General features: G+C 45.3%; 1 protein-coding gene across 1 annotated transcript in view; it reads right to left on the bottom strand.

The window, feature by feature from the left end:
• Window positions 1-8322: 8322 nt before the first annotated feature.
• myo1d (myosin 1D) overlaps window positions 8323-16866 on the bottom strand; it is a gene marked incomplete at its 3' end in the record, with an annotated part of 80605 nt that continues 72061 nt past the window's right edge. Inside the window, exon 22 of the mRNA XM_080834902.1 lies at window positions 8323-8479. Within this exon, the coding sequence (XP_080691028.1) occupies window positions 8323-8479 (157 nt within the window). The remainder of the gene's footprint in view (window positions 8480-16866) is intronic.

Raw genomic sequence — 16866 nt, 5'->3', positions numbered from 1 at the left:
CTGAACAAACACCAGACACATATGTAACTATTACTATGAACAAAACGCTGAAAAAAAAACGTTGACAAAAAAAGCAAGAGACCACCACCTCCAAAAAAAGACAATTACCAACAATCATCATAAGAAAAAGATAAACAAAACATTTAAAAAAAGAAACAGACACTAGAAATGGGGAAACAAATCTACAGCTATGAATGTGGGAGGGTGGCGGCTGCTGTCCTGCCAGCTACCAGCTGACTATCGGAGATGTGCACTGCCTGGTGTGGGAGACTCTTTTAAACCGAACAGCCCCTTCCCTGGCCTTCCCCGGACGAATGGACTTAGCTGCAATCCAGGGTCCAAAAAGACTACAGACACCTCAGCCAAACCCATCCTGCTTAACGCTGGCCATACACACACCGCTTCACTGCAGCAGTGTGTGTGTGTGTGTGTGTGTGTGTGTGTGTATGTGAGTGTGTGCGTATGTGTGTGTGTCTGTTTTGATGACTGAGATGGCCACCTGTGTAGATATCACCTGAATCTGTAATGGATAAGAAACGAGAGGAAATCGGAGCGGCGTCTTGAAAATGATCAGCAGAGGGAATTTGACAGGGGTTTAGCATTGCACAGTGGGAATTTGGATGACTGAGGAGGAGTTTGTTTTCTTTGCGGGCACACACAGTGTGTTGAGGAAGACCTACTTTATTTTCATCTGCGAGGGGGGGAAGGAAAAAAAAAAGAAAAGTGATTTTTGGTCTCTGTCTGGATCACCATTGATGGAGATTTGCCCACTGATTTGCTAAGTGGAAAACTACAAAACAAACAAACAAAAAGAATTTTCCTTTTTTTTTTTTTTTTTTTTGAAATGTAACCAAATGCACGTGTGCCATGCATTTTTATGATGTTTTTGGAGGGAAGAAATTTCTTTACATATTCTCTTTTCCTTGAATTTCTAATCCAACTGCATTTGCGTCTAGAGAATGCTTTGAACAACAAAAAAGAGCAGAATTAGTTTATTTAGCTATGCTTGCTAAAACGAGCTACTGTCTTTCATGGGATTTTCCATTCTTTTTTGAGCGTTGTCTCTTCTCTTTGGAATCCACACTGTAAAAGCCATTCAGTGTTCGAATTGGGAACATGTGCCAAACCTTTGATGAAAATCCTGTAGGTCTCATGAGCAAAGGCTGGCATTGCTGAAAGGGATGAATCATTATTAATAATAATGAATATTTATTAAACCTTAATTTATTGCTATTTATTTATTTATTTATTTATTTATTCTCTTGACACATGAATGGGATAATTGTAAAAAAAAAAAAAGTGACAATACTCTACAACCTTGTTGGAAATTATTGAGGTTTCTCTCTGTACTGTACCTGATGGGATTATCTTTGGTGCGGAATGAAGATTGTGGTTGATGGTGAAATGAGTTGCAAGGATTTAGTGAAGGATATTAGATCTGTGAGCTTAGACCGAGACCAATGTCAAATCTGAACAGCACCGTCAGGGTCACATGCGGGGCAGAAAATGAAAAATGAATCACGAGTCATAAAATCCCGAACCTAATGTGAATTAAAAAAAAAGAAAATAAAAACTGCACAACACAGATCTTGATAAAGGTCCCAGCATTAGGACAGTATGGACATGTTCCACATATCAGTGAGACAAAAGCAATTACCCAAAGACTGTGTCTCTCCATCAATGTCAGTCAGTCAGAAATGGAAACAAAGATAGCAGACGCAACATTTATCACTCTCTGCCAAGAAAAAGACAAATATTGGAGATGACAGGGTCTTAAGTGATGGCGTAGGGAAGAGGAAGCTTAACCCAGAGTGAGGGTTAGCCCTGCTGAAGTCTGTGGAGATAAGCAGATATATTTTAAAATCAGACCCTACTAATTTCTGGCAATTGAAAAGTGTGCGATTTAAGGAAAGCATAAAGTAGTATGCTAGATGGATCAGAGCACAAGTGAATCAGGGTTGCTACTGGAGGTTTGAGGTGCCAGAGCTTATCGCTGTTCTCCATATTAGAGTGGTGAAATGACAGACCAGGCTGTTACTAGTGGCTCCAATGGTTGTGCTTATAGCATAGTTGTCTGAAAAAGGAATCTCTTTCTTTTTGATGCTACAAAAAGAGTGCACTGGACTTTACAGTGAAGAACATTAAATAAACAAAACAAGACAAAACAGAAGAAAAAACAACACATAAAGCAAAGTGATTTATTTGCTCGCTTACTTCTTCTACCATCCCAGTTAGCGCATGCTTTCTTTCAGTAGTTGTGTATCTCAGTTTTCTTTCTTGAGATGAAAACGTATGGTGAATGTCTCCTAAGCAGACACTCTCATTTACTCGCTTCATTTTCGCTCTCTCTTCTGTATACCGTCCTCATGCTGAGAAAGGCTGCTTTAGCATACAGCGACTGATTTCCCCGGAGAGTGGTAAAGAGAAAAGGATGATGCTTCGAAAGGTTTTTTTTTTTTTACTGTCTGGAGATGAGGAGGGCCTCATGTGTCTGTATAGTGGTGGTGGCAGTGGGCGAGAAGACGTGAGGTAGGCATCATGCCCTTGTTTCGATGACGTGCCATGGCGGGGGAGGGAGGGTAGGGTCTTACCTGACTGTTGTTTTATTGCATTTGGGGACAGGCAATTTATAAGGGTTAGGGCTTTTTGGGGGTGAAAGTAATGGAGGTTGGGGGAGGGGGGGTGATGAAGATGGAGTGGGTGGGTGTCTGGCTGCTGATAGTTGGGGAGTTGGCCATCTCCTTTGCCGCTTGCAAAAATGATCGGCTGTCCCCTTGACTCACAATAATGTGCCATTTTTTCACTTGCATCACTAAGTAGTTTAATGACTTTAATGATAAAAAGGAAATTCAAAAAAGACAAAAAAGAGAGAATAGATTACAAGAAAAACAATTCTGTCCAAGATTCATCTTTTCTGTATCTTGTTGCGTACTTATTTGTAGATTATGAGAAAAAAAATGAAAAGAAACAGTGTTTTAAAAAGATCTTACAATGGGGAGACACTCTCCATGTGTGCATGTGTGTGTGAGCGACGAGTGAGTGAGTTTTCATTTGTTTAGGGAGAGTGTGTATGTGTGACTGTGTATGCATTTTTTTCTTACTTGTAATATTGAGAGAGAAGGAGAGTCTCTTACCTGAAGAAATCTGAGCAGTATTGGTCAGGAGTTTGATTCAAGGTTAGGAGGGGTGCCAAGCTGTTACAACTTACAACTGTTCTTTTGGGGGAAAAAGACAAAAAAGCTGTTGCTGTAATTGAAATTTTTTGATTTCATTTCTGCTTATTTTTATTTATTTTTGTACTGTGATGGAAAATAAAATGCACTGATCATTCAAGGTTCACAAATGAGTGGTGGTTTCTTGTGTGTGACACTATTCCGTGAGGAAGAACTGCAGTATCCGGCATTTTCCATGACAGTCTTTGCAAAACAAACACACAAATACACAAAACCTTAGTAATGTACTTGTCATAGTGGATCAAATACGATGCCGACATACCCAAGATTGTCTGCTCTGACACTGAAGGCCTAACAAAGGGACAAAACTTCAAATTTTTCTTCAGCACTCAAGGAGAATATTTCCGTTTAAAATCAGCAAATAACAAGAGCACAGGAGAGATAAATATGGCACTTTTGGCAATATGGCATCACACCTGCACACAGAGCTTAGGCGGATATGCGGCTATTTACCATCAGCATTGTTTATTAAAGGCCTCATTGCTCTCTCTTGCTCTCTCTCTCTCACTGAGGGGGAAAAATGGCTTTGGGCATCATATAGATGGAAGTGTACATGAGCTCAATCGTGCATTTTCCTGCCTCTCGGACACATGTCATTCATCACCGTGTCACAGTGAGTTATGAAAAAAAAAAGTCATTCGTTTAGTTGCGTTGCAGGTGATTGATGCGTCAGTGGACAAGCTCACCGTGGGGTGTTTGAGGTTAGCTGACGGGGCCGGTGACAGGCTTAGACACGGCCCAGCAGGCGCCGAAGCCTGACGACAAACTTCCTGTGCCCTGTGCTAGCAGCAGACATGCACAGTTTGGCTCTGGAAACCCACACCACAAAGGCTTAGGATCCTGTGGCCCTCTAAGCAGTTGCATAGTCGGTCGAAATACTTAATCAGGGCATCACTCAGCTCAGTACTGTAATACAATAAACTGTTCTACAGCTTAAGCCTATCTAAGCAATTACAAACTAAAGGATAAGCACTTGAACATGGACATGAGGTCACTGTGATTTTTCTTCCTATTTTGGAGCCATATCATTGATACATGGGCAGTTTAATTTGGCTGGAGTGTTCTTAAGTGCTGGAGACTAGTGTTTTGAGTGTGCAGTGGTGATGGTAGGGTAGGGGTGGGTATGGGGGTTTGTGAATGGTGGCCTTGCCTGAGAACTGCCCTGATCCAGCCAGACGGGGCAGGGAAAAAAACACTCCCGTCATGAACTGATAGGATTTGACACTTTCAGACGTCACCCACCCGCACGTCATCAGCTGCAATTGCCCGAAATAAACATCTGGTTTCAGAGGATTTGGGTTTTTTCTGTGTGTGTGTGTTGACTCTGTGTGTGTGTGTGTGTGTGTGTGTGTGTGTGTGTGTGTGTGTGTGTGTGTTGTGTCTGCCTGTGTGTGTGTGTGCATGCGAGTGTGCATGCGTGTGTGTTGTGTCTGTGTGTTTAATTTGAGTGATGTGCTAGCAACAGTGACATTCATGCAACAGATGGTATCTAAAGCCGCACAGCCTAGACACCAAAGAAATGTTATATTGCATAACTATTTATATTTAATATTAATACAAATATGCACACAAATACTTTTCTTCTTCTTATTCTTCTTCAGCAGTAGCAGTAGGAATGTATGGATTTAACAATTGTTGAAAAAGATTATTAATAATAATGCACAGACAAGAAAAATGCCCTTTTTGAGGATTGGTGCATATGAAACAAAGATATTTATTTTCTTAACTCAAAATATGGGTGGAACAATTTCATGAATGACTAAACAAATACACAAACAAAATGAATATTCCTCAAAACCACTGAAAAACATTCAATGTCCTGCGGGATCCAATATAAACATACACTTGAAAAACACTGATTCTGTTCCCTTTGATCTGGTCCATCATCATATCCCCTCATTTACAGTCAAAATTAATATATTACTTAAATACACAAAATACAAAATTAGGCACATACACTGATCAGACTAGCTAGTGACTGTTGAATACAAGGAACAGCACAAACAATACGAAGTCATACAGGTTATTTCTTGTCTTAGAAATAGGGTGGTACTAAGTACTGCACTACAGTTATATGAATCTGGAAACATTTAAAGGCACTTTGATGCATCTGGTCGGGGAGAGGAAACTGTGGGAAGCAAGACACACTGGAGACAGAGAGCAGAGGGCTAGACTCGTTGCTGGTGGATCAATAAGAATAGGATTACAAACATCCCCTTTGCAAAGCGCAGAAAGGAACTTTACACAACATTGACAAGATACTACATCAAGTGTGGCTATCCTATTATTTCCATGTGTCAGGAAAAAAACCCATCTGTGTGTGTGTGGAAAGACTGGATACTTATTTGGTTCTCAAACAGACTGGCAGTACAACTTCTGCCTTTTGCAAGTAGAGGAAAACATTAAGTTCAACAGTAAAATCAAAGTAAAAAAACAAACAGACACCACTCTGAGACCATGACAACGTTACAAAGCGTGTGGGCAGCACACATCATGCTGTTCTAATCTCCTTACAGCAGTGCTGTCTGGCCACGGAGTAATCCAAAAAGAGAGCGGCTGACGGAGCAGGGAAAACTCCTCTCAGCACTTCAGTTTCTACTGGAGGCTGAAACACAAGTGATGCTAACCAGCCTAAAAGCCCAGCCTACATTCAGGAGATAGTGGAGCATGAAAACTATCTTCACTGGCGGCTGAGGTGTGTGATGTGGATCCCTATGCATACCCTAGGCACCGCAGCGCGAGGTGGATGGTTGGAATGATAGCGAAGCAACGACAGAAAAATAGATCAAAGGCAAAGAGATGACTCTGCCAACAAAAACAGCCACTGCCACCACACTGCTGTGCCCGCTCCTGCTACCCTCTTCGCCTGGCACCATCACCCCCACATCAGAGGCCACCCTACCTCCAATCCCCCCCCCCACCCCCCCCTCCGTCTCAAGTCTTGGGTACCAATTAACTGATCACAACCCTAATCTTGCGAATAGCTCCTTGAGCTTTTGCAGGGGAGCTGTAATTAAAGGGGGTCAAAATGGTTTCTTTCTCTGTGAGGACAGACGTGACTAGCTGATATCAGTGGCGGCTTTGGCACTTCTCATCCACAGAGGAGAAATTGCTCAAAGTAGGCCACGCGTCCTGGGAGCTCCTTTCTCATCACCCTCCACTGAGTCCTGTTGATTTGAGTCAATAAAGCCAGAACGCACAAACCCACTCACAAATACACTAACTCGATAAGAGACAAACACGGCAACGTGCGCAACTCTTAATCAATAGTGAGGAAGAAAAAATAAAACGATTGGTTTAGGCTTTGCCATTCATAACTAACACATTACACAATTTCAAGGATATCCCACTCCACACACACATCAGTGACATAAAGACATTTTTCAAGCTGCAATTCTCGGGGTTTGGGATGACTCATTAGATTACACGTCCAATGAGCCGTTAATCACAGTGATCTGTCAGTGGGGTAAGATGTATGACGTATAAAATGTCTGCTGAGAAAACGAGAAGAGTGAAGTATTTGGTAAAAATAAAAATCTGAGTCGGTTAAAATCTTATTTGGCATAAAAAGAGCATGTTGGTCTCGCCATGTGGGACGAGATACTCTGCGTAAATTAACACACTCCTTGGGGATGGGTAGCGAGGGTCAAAGTTCAGCCGACACTCCAACCCTCCTTGGCTGAGGCTCTGTCTGTTGGCATATAGTGGATGCTGAGGAGGGAGGTTCTGGCGCGTAAGCCTTTATGAGGGGACCATAGAAGCTCTACTCCACCTGTCTCTCCCACAGCATCTTTCAAATGGATGACTGGTTTCACACACACACACACACACACACACACACACACACAGAGACTATCAAAGGGAGCTGGCGAGAGGTCTAGCCGGATCATGGCTGATGAGCGAGCTCGCTTTGTGGCCGTGGACTCAGAGGAGAGGGCGTATGTGTTACTCAAGTGGCTCCTCTGTCAGGGGGTAAGGGCCACCTTCAGACCAGCCTTGCCCTGCTTTCACAGGGCCTGATGGGGGATCACAAGCAGGACTAAACGCTGCATTCTTCCTGCCTGGATGGCGATTACTGCTAGCATCTAGTCTTAGTGGCGTAATCTTACACTTTATATACATACTGTATACATGTATACATAATACATAGTATAGAAGTTTTAATATTACAGTAATTTCCTTCTTTTAGTGTCTCTCGTGCCGAACTGATACTAAAGTATGCTGCTTCTGGGATAGCGTCAATGTAGGCTTGTGTATTTGCATTAGCGCGTGCTTGTGTGTAGTGTTATAGTAAACGTAGAGAGCATGCAAATTCAGAAGTGATCAAGTAAAAATAGAGTTTAAATGCTCTTCTCAGAGCTGTGGAAGATAATGAGGACATGCTCAACACATCCTTTTCTACACCTGACGGGGAAAGTGCTCTAATCAGTTAGGACACACGTCCAAACACACACACACACAATTTGGTCTCCACTACAGAAGGAAAAGGGATTTCTAAGGAACACATTGCTCAAAACTAATTTACCAATGTCATTGACCCAAATCAATAAATCTCCAAAAGGTCAAAAATAATCAAAGTCTTAGCTGCGGCCTGATATAATCTCTTTCATCAAAAACAAATAGGAAATGCTCCTTAGCAAATCAGAAATACTCATCTAATATCTCAATCTAAATATGACATTGTTTGGTGTGCACAAACTTAGTTTTTTTCCCCCTCCATTTGGCTCTTAAAAAGGAAATCTTCTCACATCATCTTTAGCGTTTCTATGTGTGTCTCTTTGGTGAATGACTTTGGTGAATAGCGGCTATGAGGAATTACAAGCAATGAAAAGCATAGGACAGTATTACGTTGACATTTCCCATTCATTTATACATGACACAAGCGCTCAAGAACACATCCTCCAGGATTACCAATGGAGCTAAGCGAGTTTCAATTACGCCTGTTTCATTGTATAATTTTGATATGGCTTTTATCTCTGAAATGATCAGTTCAGTTTTAGTATGGGGGGGGGGGGGGGGGTTCACAGAATGGCAATGGCTTCCTGTTCAGAGGGGACTTCCTGGATAACCCCTCCCCCTGGAACCCTGTTTAGTTGACTGGCACGGCGAGGATGTAGCCGGAGCGGTTCTTGGTGAATTCGGGCTGGGGCTGGTTGATCTTGGGCTCCACCACGATGCTGCACTTCCTTCCGTTCATGCTGCACTGGATGGGGCTGGCAATGTTCACCTGCAGCTTCCGCTTCTCACTGGAGAGGAGAGGGGTGGAAAGAAAAAGAGAGTGAGCGACAGAAAGGAGGGACAGAGAGGGGAAAAAGGAAGGGGAAAAGAGTAAAGAATATTAATTTGTTTTCGTTATCAAATCACTCAATCTGGCAGTGACTGCATGTTTGGATGTGATATTGGGTGGAGGATAGAAAGCAAGGAGAAAGGTGTTTTTCCAGAAAAAGGATCCCTATGCAGGCCCTAGCTGGGCTTGACTCTTAACCGAGTGCCTGTCACATCGGCTTAGAGCTTTCTGGATGAATGGGCCTGTTACAGCATTCCCCCTCTAAGTGGATCAATGCACTAGTGTGCATTTGGGCCCGCTAGCTGGGAAACCACACTTTCAAATAAGCACTACGCCTGGTAGTGAGTTTGTGTGCAAGAGAGGGTGTGCATAATTGTTAATAATGATCGTTAATTAATGAGTTAATTGAAATGAGATGTGTCAGCCTTACTTTTTCAAAACAACGCCTCTCACATCTCCTCCATTTAAACTTTGTTTGCAAACATGTCCCCAAACACAGGCTGAAAGGCCCTGTAACTCGCATATGCCTGGCAATTATCATAGGCTCTGAAAACTGCGAGATTTGGAGGAAGACCATCTCCATTGCGATGGTATGACATAGCGTCTGGGAGCCTGCCAACTGAATAACAGAGATGACTGTACAGATTTGGGATGTAATGTTGTGTTTTATTTTCCCAAAAAGTTAAGGCATGATTACTCAATCTGTCTAAACAAGAGGATGATTCACTCCAGTGACCCTCTCATAGGATGTTATGTAAACTGCGTCCATGGCTTAGAAACGGTAGAAAAATATCCCAAAACCCACAGCAGGCTTTTTCATCTTCATACGTTACAGTGGAGAAAGGGTGGCTGGGCCGAGGGTTGCCATGGCGACAACGTGAACTCTTCCATCTGCCATGTCTACCTTTGCCAGCCTTTTTGGGGTGAGTCTGTCTCCTGCTGTCTGTCTTTCCAGCTCTCAAGTCTTGGCCTCCATCTCTCTCTTTCTCTCTCTCTCTCTCTCTTGTTCAGTATATCTATCTTTAAAAAGCTCATTCAGGCCCCTATCCCATAGAACCAGCACCAGAGGCAGATCCAGCACACTTTCACTGACTTTGATTGACTGCCCAAGCACTCTCTTCCTCCCTTCTCTGAGGGATTCTATGGCCCTGAGCCATTGTTATTCCACCATCTCTCCAGCCCCACTTCCACAATCTCCTATTACTTCTGTGCTAGCATCAATATCACGCTCGTCTTGAGGAGGCGTATGCAGAGGAGAATAATAGCGCACACTAGAACAAAGCTTGGGCGCCTGTTTTTGTTGACTTGACAGCAGCGTGAGAAACTAAATCTCAACAAGCACAACCCCCTCGCCTCTGCACTTTCACCACAAGCCCTCGACTCTGACAGACGCCTCACTGCGAACGCCAATTAAACAACTATAACACATAAAAACCCAAAGCTCTGGAGGAGGAGACTCTAAATCTCCTCTACACAAAGCCTGTGGTGCTCCGTGCTCCTCTGTATCCAGGGACAGGGCACAGATGTCGCTGGGCGCTCACGGTCGTGGTGCTCGGTGCTCAGTGGCCGCCGCGTCCCCTCCCAGAAACAGGCGGGCTCCTGTGTGACTGTAACCGGTGTTCCATCACGCCTGTCTGAGCTCAGCAGGCCTGCCGCGTCGTCCATATGGCCCTGGTCTGCCAGGGCTGGAGCCCTTTCATGGTAGACGCCTGACTGTGTTTTATCATAATGGCTGCTTCGACAGGCGTAAGGAAAGACTTTATACTTCTTTACCTTTATTTGACTATTTAATGATATTTTTGGGGTGTTTGAAGAATGGCATTTTGTTATCCATGACTTCTCAGTCACTGATGGAGGGAGGGAGACATGCTTCAGATTGAGCTTGAAAGGGGAAGGGATGCAGAGTGTTTCTATATGGGCTCGGATTTTAAGAATACTCATAAAAATGCTCGGGATGATTTCTGTTTGGCTTTCATGGGGCTGGAACTTCATTTGAGAGGGGCAGAGGTGAGGCAAGGCGAGGCTGCCCTCACTTCTGAGTCCACCCCTCCGGATCAGACCGGTTCTCCTCCGCACCCTCCCTGGTCCCAGACAGCGGCTGCGAGTTCCCACTGGAAAATCAATTCTTTCCACCCCCCCGCCCCCCCCAGCACCCTCGCCCTTCACGCTGTCAGACTCAAACAGTCCTATCTGACCCACAGCCCACAGAACCCTCAGAGGGAGGAGCGAGATGCGGGGGGGGGGGGGGGGGAGATAAGGGGCAAGGAAGAAGTGAAGAGAGAGGAGAGAAGAAAAGAGAAGAGAAGGTTTTGGAGGAGAGCCATTTGGAGGAGAGATAAGAGGTACTGTACACCACTGAGACATGGAGAGGGAGGAAAGGTGGAGAGAGGGAGAAATGGTGAGAGATGGGGAGAGAAAGAGAAAAAGAAAGAGAAGGAGGAGGGAGAGGGGATTGCTCCCAATGGCCAAAAATAGTTCAGTGGGATTAGGATTTCTTTGTCCCGGCTGAATCTTCAGCTCTCAAAAAAATAAAATCCCGGATTTCTCTGAAACTCCCCCAAAAAAGCTGTGAAGAACTCAGAAGAACAGTGGATAAGATCCTATTGATCTTAAAAGGCTGTTTTAACTGCAGTTTCTATTGGCTAGCCGCTCACCTGGGTAACACCACTGTTTGTAGCTCAGAAGCCAAGCTTACCAGTGTGAACGTGTCCTCTTTGATCAACTTAGCTCTCTTCTGCGCTCACACATGATGGAGTGGATGCAGGTGGCTGGCAAGGAGGGCAAACATGAACCTGAGCTCACAGGCTCATGGGTGTGTGTGCTCATATGACACAAAGGAGAGGCTAAGTGTGAACGCAAGCACACACACACACACACACATAAGCAGACATGCAGACACACACGTACAGAATTGACACAGGTGTGTGTTCACAGACATACATCTTCGCCAGACCTGCCAGATGTTCGCCTCTTTTTATATCCCTTCTTTCATGCCTATCTCTACATGTTTTCTTGGAATCCGGTTTCTCTGTTTCGCAAGTTCTATACCAGTTCATCCCACCTTCTCCTCACTGTCTCACTCCTTCTTTAACACACACACACACACACTTGGTCACACTCCTGCACCCTAGGTAATGCTCTAAATAACACGTTCTTTCACTCTCCCACTCCTCCCTCCATGCCTCTCGTTTTTCTGTCCCCCTTTTCCTCCACACACCCACATGAAGACACACTTGCCCTCAGACAACGCACTCCACCCCACAGAAGCACATGCTAACACAAGCAAACATCTGTGCATGCCAATGTGTCTCAGTGTGTGCAAACCCATTCACACACACACACACACACACACACACACACACACACACACACACACACACACACACACACACACACACACACACACACACACACACACACACACACACGGGCTTAAGAGGGTACTCAGCAGGGTGCCCTTGATGTGCGGAGGAGAGGGGTGCACCCAACCCACACACACACACACCTCCTCCCCCTCCTCTGGCTGTCCATTCAGATCTGCCGCCCTGCGCACCTCCTCCTCCTCATCAACTCTGCAGCACACACAACTGAGAACAAACACCCCACATTCCAATAATCAATAATGCCTGTGCACAGCAAGTGTATGTGTGTGTGTGTGTGTGCGTGTGTGTGTGTGTGTGTGGGGGGGGGGGTATCACAGCCCCTCTGGTGGAATTCTGGGGCATTTGGGGGATTTTGGAGAGGGGTGTAGTAGGGTGTGGTGGGTATTAGTACAGGGGGAGGAGAGAGATAAGAGGAGGGGTGCTGAGAACAGAGGAATCTACCCTCCTGTTCCTGTCGGAAGAGGAGAAATACAGAATCCCACCTCCCAAATATAGCTGATTTAGCCCCCGGCCCATCGCACCCACGCCTACTCAGACACCGCTGTAAAACACACAGCTTAACAGGGCGGAGGGCAAGAGAGAGAGGGAGAGAAAGAGAGATAGAGGGAGGGAGGGAGAGATAGAGAGAGCTAGAGAGAGAGAGAGAGAGAGAGAAAGCACACAGAACAATACCCCACCCTGAATTAAGAGCCCACTACCCTCCTTCCTCACATGGTCCCATCACATTCCCCACACGAAACACTTCCCCCCTCTCTCTCAGTCTCACTGTCTCACACACACACACACACACACACACACACACACACACACACACACACACACACACACACACACACACACACACACACACACACACACACTCACACTCACACTCACTCACACACTTCCTGCTGCTAAAGCGGGACTGGAAGAACCTCTCTCTCTGAGGTTGCTAATAATAACCCTAGCTATGTAGCACAGAGGGATTAGTAGTGTGTTTGCCTTGTCTCTGCTGCAGTCAGAGAGAAAGAGGGGGAAAGAAACAGAGAGAAGGGGAGAGAAAGAGAGAGAGAGAGATAGGATGCAGAGCAGACACAGAAAGTCACACACAGAAGAACACGCATCGCACCACACACATGCACAATAAAACAAAAAAAACACATAATCCGTCTGCGTCCTCATGTGAAGCAACATCATTAGCATAGCCCTACAAGATCTCACGGATCCCTTAACAACAGAGATGCCACAGCCACACCTTCTGATGTTATGAAATGATCTCAGTGTCAGGGAAGGACAATGGGGTGGCACTGCATCAAGCAGAACTAGCCCACGCCAGGCAGCCTGGCACTGGCTTTTTACAGTGGCAGGCGAGAGAGCAGTTGTCCCAAATCACAGAGAGCATTTAAGGTTTTTTTGCGACCGAGGTCTCGCTTATGTAAACGAGTGTTTACCATCCCGATAGACGCGAGAGGAGATGGTGGCGCTTGGGGTGGGGTGAGGACGAGGATGGCAGGAGCAGCTGCCTCATATCTGCCCTGACAATGTGACTGGGAGCCTCCCGGCCTGCTAACCCTGAGCCAAACCTGAGCTATTATTTATCGAATCGGAGCAGAGGTGAGCCCGCCGCATTTTAATATTTATTAAGCCGCCGAAGAGTGGCAAATCCGCTGCAGCTTTTTTCATCTCTTCATATCCTCTGCGCTCTTCTGCACTCCTTCTCACTCTCTTGCACACACACTCTCTCTCTCTCTTTTGAAAAATGAGCGTGCAATCCTCGCAAACGAGGAGATTACAACGCAGGTCATCTCATAAAACGCGGGGAGGCTTTGCAGCAGAGAGGCAGCATTGATCAAAGCCACGGTGCCCTGTTTGCAGGCAATGGAGAGGGGGGTGAGGAGAGTGACAGAAATGGAAAGAAAGAAAGAAAGAAAGAGAGAGAGAAAAGGAAAGTGAGAGAGGGTAAAAGAGCCAGATATAGACAGGAGAAAGAATCAATGTTAAATAGGAAGCCTCGTAGAGACGCCACGTCGAGAAGGAGCCAGGCGGTGTAGAGATCAAAGCGGGCAGGCCAGCTCTCACTCCAGAGGAGTCGCATGATTTCCACGGTTGGCAGGAGAGAGAGGGAGAGAGGGAGACAGATGGAGAGCAAGGGAGAGGAGAGAGAGAGAGAGAGAGAGAGAGAGAGAGAGAGAGAGAGAGAGAGAGAGAGATTTATGGATCCGTCAGGTAGGGGATGCAGACAGGAAGTAGCAGGGGGGGCTTTTGAACTGAGGAACAACTCTCTCCGCTTGGTGTCACAGTCAGAGAGACATGAAAGAAACATACTCATCAAAGAGAGACAGAAACGTACTATGTGGCATGAAGAAAACAATATGTATTGGATTATGTCTATATGCATTGTAATAAAAAATTGCCCGTTTTTGAAAAAAAGAGAGATACGGAAACAAAAATAGAGAAAAAGAGGAAGACATAAAGGGTAGAGAGAGAAAGAAGTATCAGTAGTTGAATAAGAGGAAGCATAAAAAGAGACAGACAGCAGAACATCAGGCTTAGATTGTTATCTGTAGAGAGAGAGAGAGAGAGAGAGAGAGAGAGCTGTGAAAGTGAAGACAGGAAGTGTTTTTTTATATACAGTAAAATGCTCTCATCAGTGCCTGCATCACAGTTCCTCTGGGGAGACGAATGAGTCAGAGAGCGCAGTGGACAAACCCATGGATCAATCATGCACAACGACTGGACCCAACACACACTGAGCCTGCAGCCAGGTAAGGCTGGACGGATGAGCGCACAGACCGGAAAGTTCCGCATTAGAGGAAGTTCCTCAGACGCACGCAAAACAGAAAGGAAAAAGAAAGCCAAGGAAGGTGGGGTTGGGGAGGTGGGGAAGCAATTAAGCGTTGCACCACAGACAATCTGCCCTTTAGCTCCCAAACAATGTAACAGATGCTCCTCTTAACAAAATGAAGAAAGGAACACACTCCTCCTCCTGTGATCCTTTCAGAGGGGGTGAGGGAGGGCGGCTCAATCCCCCCGGGGAGAACTAAAGTGCCAACCACCTCTGGGGAGGAGAGGATGTCAATGAGAGTGACCAATAGACTGTAGCCTTCAGACAGTAGACTGCTCAGAGAGTGTATCTATTAAGGGCTAATCTGCTGAAGCAAGGGGGTAAGTAACTATTTGCCCAGAGCAAATGAGCCAGAGAGAGAGAAGGAAAATGAAGATTCTCTGAACGGACAGTGCTCTCTCTATTTCTCCCTCTATGTCTCTCCTTCCAGGTGAACTTCTTGCCCATCTAACAAAGATGGCCCTGACACATCTTAGTTAAACGCAGTCAATACTCCTAATACAAACTCACAGATGCGTGAGGAGGGGAGGCGAGTGGAGTGTTAGAGTGACTACATTATTTCTTCATTTGTTAGCTAATCCCTCAATACAATCAATACATCAATGGGCCTCCCATTCAGCCCTTACTCATCAAAGCCCAGCGGTCCGATGATCACACTTGTGTGACGATGAAGAGGTTTGGTATTGACTGACAGCTGATGAATGTGAGACAATGATGGGAGCAAATAGGCTGGCCAGGAGTGAGGGAGTTGGAAGGAAAGAGTGGATAGAGAGGTTCAAATTAAATGAGAGCAGTAAAGGGAGGAGTGATGACAACGATGGAGTATTCGCAGGGGATCATGGCGTGTGCATAAGCATCCGTAGGTTTAAAGGGTAGTCAATATGTGTGTGTAGGACTGTATGTGTGTTAAAATGTGTGCAGTAGATATACGTATATACATAAATGAGTGGTATATGTGAGCTAAAATGGTAATGAAAGTGTATAATACAATTACAAAATAGTGTATAATTCAATTTTATTTGTATAGCGCCAAAACAATAAAATTGTCTCAAGGCGCTTTACAGAGTCCAGTGCCTGAACCCCCTTAGTGCATGCACAATGGTGACAGGGGCAAGAAAAAACAACCTGTTTATCATGACGAAACCTTAATGTATGTGTGTGTGTGTGTGTGTGATTCTTTATGCATATGTAGTGATCAATTTGTGTTAAACAACTTTCTGGAGTTGAGGATAATAAACCTAACTGATGGCTAGGTTACTGTGTGAAAGAGAGAAAGAGAGAGTGAGAGAGAAAGAGTTAAGTTTCCTTGGGGGGAGGGGGGGGGGGAGTAGCAGAACTAGTACATGGGCAGTATACTTATTGAGCTGACAAACAGGAAGTGACATCTGACTGGGAGGCGGGGGGCTTATGTAGTGCCTTACGCACATGACATCAATAAGGTATGACTGCTGCTGGAGTGGGTGTGTGGGTGTAGGCAATGCCATGGTTGCACAGGGCCAAAAGGGACGTGAATTGGTGAATCAACACGCCTCAAAGTATGTGGGGTTATCCGTTTGTGTACGCATGTGCTCGTGTGGAGAACATACACAGTGCTGTGTGAATGTATGTGTGCATTTGTGTGGGTGTGTGCATTTGTAATATGAGACAGAGAGAGAGAGGGAGAGAAAGAGAGGGAGAGGAAGAGAGTGGGGGGGTGGGGTGGGGATGAGACAGAACAAGACAGACTTAAGGAGATAAGGTGTGTGTGTATGTGTCTGAGGGTGAGTGCCTGCTGTGTGTGTGTGTGTGTGTGTGTGTGTGTGTGTGTGTGTGTGTGTGTGTGTGTGTGTGTGTGTGTGTGTGTGTGTGTGTGTGCAGTCTACAGAGCTGTGTGTACCTGTGATAAGAACCGCTAAGAAACTGCAGAGTGATGAATGGGTTTAGGAACATGGAGACTGCATGTTGCCACTGATATAGGGGAGGAGGCAGGACTATTGTGGCGAGTATCATATATACTGTATATATAGGAGAGAGATAAGGACATGGGAGAAGGTGAGACTTGGGGATGCTAGATGCAACAAGAGAATGAGAGGAATAAATGAGAGAGAGAATGAGAGAAAGAGAGAGAGCTGATTAGAGTGCTGTATAAGGGCAATGACT

The sequence above is a fragment of the Sprattus sprattus genome, assembly GCF_963457725.1.
Source record: "Sprattus sprattus genome assembly, chromosome: 3".
NCBI lineage: Eukaryota > Metazoa > Chordata > Actinopteri > Clupeiformes > Clupeidae > Sprattus > Sprattus sprattus.
This window is presented reverse-complemented; position numbering and strand designations above follow the sequence as displayed.